Source organism: Schistocerca piceifrons, chromosome 1 (genome assembly GCF_021461385.2).
Source record: "Schistocerca piceifrons isolate TAMUIC-IGC-003096 chromosome 1, iqSchPice1.1, whole genome shotgun sequence".
NCBI lineage: Eukaryota > Metazoa > Arthropoda > Insecta > Orthoptera > Acrididae > Schistocerca > Schistocerca piceifrons.
Genome location: NC_060138.1, coordinates 1,191,672,519 through 1,191,680,419, shown reverse-complemented (window position 1 = coordinate 1,191,680,419; position 7,901 = coordinate 1,191,672,519). Strand labels below are relative to the sequence as shown.

At 41.7% G+C, this 7,901-nt stretch overlaps 1 protein-coding gene across 1 annotated transcript; it reads left to right on the top strand.

Annotated features, from left to right (window-relative positions):
• The first annotated feature begins 1,740 nt into the window (after window positions 1–1,740).
• LOC124779207 (piggyBac transposable element-derived protein 4-like) lies at window positions 1,741–3,393 on the top strand. The gene has a single exon (XM_047253696.1). The coding sequence runs from the start codon at window positions 1,741–1,743 to the stop codon at window positions 3,391–3,393; it is 1,653 nt and encodes a 550-aa protein (XP_047109652.1).
• The last annotated feature ends 4,508 nt before the right edge of the window (window positions 3,394–7,901 follow it).

The following is a 7,901-nucleotide window of genomic DNA, read 5'->3' as shown; positions in this document are numbered from 1 at the left end:
TCAATGTCAGAATTGCTGATGTAAATCGTAGCTTCAGTTCCCTGAATCACAGATCGGTGTGCTTTCCACTGCAGTGGTTAGATAATTCAGAAGTACAATAAACTCAGTTATAACTTTAATACTTCGTGTCGTCTACATCATTTCATTGAACATTGTATTACAACGCCTTCTGTACATTATTTAGAGAATACATTATCTCTGGGTTTACGACGGAGGAGTTGTTGAATATGCACTGTTTAACGACGCTATAATACTTCACAAATCAACATCCTCGCAAGACTATAACGTGGCATCGGCTTGAGTGGTGGAACTTACAATTCGAGATATCATATTATCTACGTTTGAACATTCATTTGCAAACCGGGCATAAAACTACTGTTATCAAGTTTCGCGTAAGCTTACAAGCCCGTCGCGAACACGCGAAGGATATTTGGTTTATTGTTTCAGATAAAGGGAGTTGTTGCGGTAAAGAATGGTGCAGTCGCTGTGTGTAACAGTAAAGAAGACAGGCATCCTTCGAACACCAATGCTTCAATTATAAGCGAGGTCCGCTTATACATTTCGGTGTGCTGCTCCATCGATACGCGGATATCTGTTAAAGGGAGATAGTATTTGAAACTAACCAATCAAAGAGAGTAGTTTGCTTTAACAGTTACAGATCGGAGTTATCGCGATCGACGGACGCCTACCTGTGTCAGCCAGACTTGAACAACCATTTCCATCGAGCCGACACACACACACACTCGCCACACTCTGCAGCCACACAAGCTTATGACCATTTACTCGCCTTCGCGGTACACGCTCGATGTTCGTTGCTTTGCTTTACCTTCGACAGAGACTATGTAGTCATTCCACTTTATATCTCTTCACACTGTTACTACCAAATATTTTCATGACCAGATTGACTACAGTAGTCCTTCTTTAATCACGTAGTCAAATAATAGAATACGTTGATGTTTAATGAATTACACTCTACATTCTTGTTTTTCACCCCAAATTGATATTTTTTTTGGGATGTAACTAGAGAGTACTGGAATTGTTACGGGATAGAATTTCATCTTTGACCACTGAATCACTTGCGAAAAGATAGACATTGCAATTTACGGTCTTTGCTAAAGCAGTCAGGCAAGCACCACCGTTCTGGCCAAAGGTGGGCTAGTCGGAACTGATCCATCACCGTGTTATCCCCAGGCAATGGCGTCATTTGGAGGCGGTTTGGGGGGGATCCCTTGATTTAGAGGTGGCGCCGTTTATTAGTAATCTTAATGTCCTCGTCTCGGGTTAGAACACCACCAGTGCTTAACACTCTAAGCGCCAAGCCCGTAAAATTTACGGGCCTGGGATCGCGCGAAAATCACCAAGCCCGTAAAATTTACGGGCCGCTACATTTAATTTCATTCAAAACACTGCAACGTTATTTCTACGGGTTTGGCCAGCGCTATACGTTTTTCAGATGTTTATTAACAAAATGCGTCCATAGATGTCACGGCAGCGCTGTAATTCATGTTAAAACTTATCTTTGCGTTCTCAGTCTGTATATCATTCAGTTGTTTGTCATCATGTTTCGGCGCGGTTTATCAGACGCAGAAATTGCGGATTTGATCAATCATAGCGACACTCTGGATAATGTAGAGAGTGATTCAGACGATTCTGAATGCAATGGTGTGTTTGAAGGTACGTATTTCCGAATTTTCCACGTAATTGTGCAGTACGCACATATCTGTTGAACATGTGTAAACGATGTATGTAGTTACACATAATGTGATATTCTTTTTAGAAGACGAGATTGATGACAGTTTGTCTTCAGATGAAGACGAGAATGATGTTGAAGGTGTTGCTTCAAATCCAGCAGCTGTGCCGTATCCGAAAGACAGTGAGTGGACTGCAGTTGACACCTACCGACCTCTGCCTGTCAACACGACACCCAGGCAGATACTAGTGGATATTGATGAGTCGAGTTCTGTACTGGATTGCAGTAAAGTGTTCCTTACTGACAGTGACGTAAATGAACTCAAGAGACAGACAAATTTGTATGCATCACAGACAATACAGAAGAAAAGAAGAGGAAATAATCTGAAGCCCCATTCAGTTTTGAGTTCGTGGAAGCCAGTGACTATAAGTGAGATGAGGCGTTTCTTGGGTATTATTTTCCACATGTGTGTTTCGAAAAAGCCCAAAATTGCGGACCATTGGAGCACTAATCCTGTTCTTAGTTGTAACTTTTGTCCCCATGTCATGAGCCGTTTGCGTTTCACTCAGATACTGTCATGCTTGCATCTTGTTGACAATTCAAATCAGAAAAAACCAGGCGAAGATGGATTTCATCCACTTTACAAAGTTTTGCCATATTATAATAATTTGAAGGAGCGATGTATCCAGGCATATCGTCCCTCAGAAAAAGTGACAATTGATGAAGGAATTTGCCCATTTCGAGGTCGTGTGAGTTTCCGTGTTTACATGCAAAATAAGCCTCATAAGTATGGACTGAAAGTATATGCTGTTGCTGAAGCCAGTAGTGGCTATGTTGTAAATTTTGAAGTTTATGCTGGTAAGCATATTGTTGACAATTCTTCGTCTGCGGTTATTTTGCGATTGTTGTCTGACAGCAGCTTGCTGAACAAAGGCCACACTGTGTATTTAGATCGATTTTATTCCAGTCCAGAGCTATTTCAGCAACTGGCAGAGAAAGGCACTGGAGCTGTTGGTACTGTGAACAAATCCAGGAAAGGATTGCCTAAAGATTTAGTATCTGCTACGCTGAAAAAGGGCGAAATGTCTTTTCGGCGTAAAGATAATGTATTGGCAATGAAGTGGAAAGATAAGAGAGATGTGTATACATTGTCTACAAGGCATCAAGCAACATTTGGTACGCATACTAAGAGAAATGGGTCTGTAGTATTGAAACCACTTCAGGTACTTGATTACAACCTCAATAAAATTGGAGTGGATATTGGAGACCAACGCCTGCAGTACAATCCGTTCCAGCACAGAACTGTGAAATGGTGGCGAAAATTATATTTCCATTTGCTGCTTATGGGAGTATCAAATGCATTTTGGCTGTACAATGCAGTGCACAGGAAGAAAATTACAATAACAGACTTTATAACAGTGCTTGCAGTTCAGCTTGTTGAAGACGACACACTTGAATTCATTCCAAGAAATGAAGGAACTGTAGGTCGGCTAACAAAGAGACATTTTTTGCAGCACATACCTGCAACTACTAAGAAGTATGCTGCTCGTGTGTGTCACGTGTGCAGTTCCAGGAGCAAGAAACAGAGTGGCAAGGCTTCTCGCAAAGAGACACGATACGAATGTGAACAGTGTGGCGTTGCACTCTGCCTGGAACCTTGCTTTAAAATTTTCCACACTAAAAAACAATATGATTCTGTGTGAAATTTATATGTAATACTGTATACTATCAGAAACATGTAATGTAGTGCCACAATTTTGGTTAAAAATAAATCACAATTGTATTCCCTTATTCGTATGACTTTTTCTAAATTCTTAAAACATCTAAGTGATTTCTATAACTGTACCTTAAAGCTGTGCATTGTAAAGTAGTTTCTTTCACTCAGAATTAAAGTAGAAATGTGCAGCTTCAAGATGGTACCAAATTTGCCACAATCCAAACAGTAGATTTGATGCAGTAATTTTTTTAATATTGGTAAAATTGCCCGGTTTCTAGGGACGGGTGCATAAAATAGGCCTGGTACAGAGAGTGTTAAACTTCGAACAAAAAACCGTCAGCAATGACGGCTGAAGACTTTCGGCATAAGAAGTCACCCTTATTCTGACAACGGCCTTGTCAAAGAACGTGGAGGAGCCCTGAAGTCCAGAGGAATCCTTTGTCCCCTGGGGAGGGTGGAGGGGGGGTGGGGGTGGAATGTCCTTAAAAGGGGAATCAGCAATGAGCAACGGCATGAGGATGCAGAAAGCAACAGTAACCACTGCAATTAAAGACACATAATCTGTATCCAGAGGTTATGTGGACTGTAGTCGAAAATAATAATCTCTCTATTAGCAAAATATTCCCGACTAGTTTCCCATTCGGATCTCCGGGAGGGGACTGCCAAGGAGGAGGTATCATGAGAGAAAGATTGAATAACTAACGAGAGGATAATGTTCTACGAGTCGGGGCGCGGAATGTCTGAACTTTGAACGTGGTAGGAATGTTAAAGGGGAAATGTAGAAGCTCAGTCCAGGTATAGTTTGGATGAGCGAAGTGAAATGGAAAGAAGGCAACGATTTCTGGCAATATCAAAACAGCATAAAATAAAATAACGGGAGTAGGATTCGTTATGAAAAGGAAGGTAGGGCAGAGAGTGGGTTACTGTGAATAGTTCAGTGATAGAGTTATTCTCATCGGAGTCGACAGCAAGCCAACACTGACAACAATAGTTCAGGTGAACATGCCTATGTAGCAAGCTGAAGATAAAGAGACAAAGTATATGTCGATAACGAACGGGTAATTTAGTATATACAGGAAGATGGAAGTCTAATAGTCATGGGGGATTAGAATGCTGTTGTAGGGAAAAGAGTAGAAGAAAGGGTTACTGGAGAATGTGGGCTTAGTAGTAGGAATGAGAGAGGAGAAAGGCTAACTGAGTTTTGCAACAAATTTCAGCTAGTAGTAGCGAAAACTCTTTTCAAGAACCGCAGGAGGAGGACGGGAGGACGGGGAGGCACGGGAAGTTTTCAGTTAGACAACCTCATGGTCAGGCAGAGATTCCGAAATCAAGTATAATATTGTAAGGCCCACTTAGTGTCAGATATAGGACTCAAACCACAGTTTTTTAGTGATGAAGAGTAGGTAAGGTTTAAGAGACTAGTCAGGAAGAATGAGTGCGCAAAGAAGTGGGATACCGAAGTACCAAAGGATGAAGAGGTGTACTTGAAGTTCTCTGAGGCTACAGAGACGAAAATGATGAACAGCTCAGTAAGCAGTTCAGTTGAAGAGGAATGGTCATGCCTAAGGGATTATCAAAGAAGTTGGAGAGAAAAACAGAGGTACAAGTAAGGTAACTACGAAGAAACAATGGATTAAGGAAGAAATACTTCAGCTGATCGTTGAAAGAAGAAAGTACAAGAATGTCTAGAGAAATTCAGGAATGCAGAAATACAGATCACTTAGGAATGAAATAAATAGATGCAAGGAAGCTAAAGCGAAATGTCTACATGTGAAATGTCAAGTCATCATAAAAGGAATTACTGACTAAGCATAAAGAAAAATTAAAACAGTCTTGGGTGAAATTAAAAGCAAGGGCGGTAACATGCAAAGTGCAATGGGAATATGGAAATTCCACAGTAAAATGCAGAGGAGAGAGCAGATAGAAGGAAAGAGTGCAGTGAGGGTCTGTATATGGGGGGTGGGGGGTGATGAATTATCTGATGACGTAATAGGAGAAGAAACAGGAACTAATACGGAAGAAACACAAGATACAGTATCAGACTCAGAACTGAGATGAGCTTTGGAAGATTTAAAATCAAATAAGGCAGAAGGGATAGATGACACTCTATCAGAATTTCTAACCTAATTGGGGAAAGTGGCAACAAAGTGGTTATTCATATTGGTCTGTAGAATGTATGAGACTTTCGGAAAAATATCATCCACACAATTCCCAAGATTGCAAGAGCCGAAAAGTGTGAGAATTATCGGACAATCAGCTTAACAGCTCATCCATCCAAGTTGCTGACGAGAATAATAAACAGCAGAATGGAACAAACAATCGAGAATGTGTTAGATGATGGTAAGTTTGGCTTTAGGAAGACACGATCATATTTGTCGACCTGAGAAAAGCGTTCGAAATATAAAACGGTGCAAGATGACGAAATGGGAATACGCTACAGGAAAGATGGGTAATATGCAATATGTACAAGAACCACGAGGGAAAAATAAGGGTGGTGCACAAAGAATGAAGTGCATGGATTAAAAAGAGTGTAAGACAAGGACGTAGCTTTTCACCCCTGCTGTTCAATCATACGTCGAAGAAGCAGTGAAGGAAATAAAAGAAAGATTGAAGAGTGGGATTAAAATTCAAGGTTAAAGGACGCCAATTTTAAGACTCTTTGATGAAATTGCCATTCTCACTGGAAATGAAGAAGAATTGCAGGATCTGCTGAAAGGAATGAACAGTCTAACGAGTACAGAATATGGACTGAGAGTAAATTGAAGTGAGACAAAAGGAATTAGAAGTAGCAGAAATGAGAACAGTAAGAAACTTAACATAAAGATTGGTGATCACGAAGTAGAGGAGTTCTGCTACCTAGTGTTGTGGATGGGTGCCAGGTGGTACCATATTAAAACTCGGCGAGAACTTTCCAAATGATTTATTTGTTTCCACTACAGTCTTCCGTTCACTTCGGTCTGCGTCACTGGGCCCCGCAATGCTGAGGAAGCCTCCAGCAGCCTGTGCAATGCAATGCTGTGTCGTGCCAGCCTTGGCCGGCCCACTGAGTTATGATGATGTCAGGATGGCTGTTCCAGCAGCTGACTCAGCGGCCACCATCCCCATTGATGACGCGCTGCTTCGCCAGGAGTCTTAGGCCACCCCCACTGCTGCTTCTTCCTCGCTGGCGTATCGGAGAACGCGGCGGCAACAACCGCCTGCAATCTGGCATCCGAATAATAACTAATAACCATTTGTGTGTGTGTGTGTGTGTGTGTGTGTGTGTGTGTGTAACTGGCAGTCAATGGCTTGAAGAAACCATTCCGAGGTATTCACCGTCAGTCACATTCGATGATGGTAATAACAAATCTCTCCTCACCTATTTTATTTTTATATTCTTCTTAAAAAACAACAAAATTTTATTTATATTTCAACCTTAAATTATTGTTATTTTGAAAAGTATCATTCTTTGTAAATGTTGTAGATGAAGCAAAAGAAAAGAAAACTGTAAAAATATGAAAAACTAAAATTGTAAGATGTGCGACCTGTTTTAAACATCAGGTAACAAGTCTATAATTTGGAAATGAAGAAATAAATAAATAAATAAAATAAATAAATAAAATCCGAATCTGTGGTCCTCGCTTCAGAAGTCTCCAGCGTGTGTCGGGAGCTTAGACAACTGCCCGCGGTAGCGAGCCAAAGAGTGGCCCGCCGCTGGCTGGCTGCAGACCCCGCTATGGCCTCAGAGGGTCGAACCAATGACCCGCTGTGGACTGGAATGCTGTCACCCCATCCGATGCTACGTGTAGCCCGGCGGTGCGACACGCATTGCCGTCCTGGAGAGCTACCACACTTGAATGAATCTCATTAAAAAATGACACCTATTTATGCTCGGCTGTCCACTTCGTGTCACATATGCATAGCACTTAGGTTGGCCAGTGGCCCTCTCCTACCTGTGACTTGCGCCATGGAAACTGCTGGGTTCGCCCCCTCCAGCAGTTCTACACCCCCGTGGCTTCTATTTGCCTTTGCAACTGCTGGTATGCATAAATTACTGCAATCTGTCCCGCACCTGACTGTAACTCGTGCTACAAATATCGCACATAACTAACTTTCCCTATCCTATACGGTGGTGGCTCTACACTAGGCAGCAAAATAACACATGACGGAAGGCGCAGGGATGACATAAAAAGCAGTCTAGTACTGGCAAAAAGAGCATTCTTGGCCAAGAGAAGTCTCCTAGTGTCAAACATAGATCTTAATTTGAGGAAAAAATTCTGGGAATGTAGGTTTGGAGCACAGAATTGTATGGCAGAGAGACAAGGACTGTGGGAAAACCGTACATGAAGAGAACAGAAGCTTCTGAGATGTTATGCTAATGACGAATGTTCAAAACTAGGTGGACTGTTAAGGCAAGGAATGAGGAGGTTCTCCACCGAATCAGAGAGTAAAGGAATGTATGGAAAAGACTGACAAGAAGAAGGATCAGGATGGTAGGACATTTGTTAAACGTCA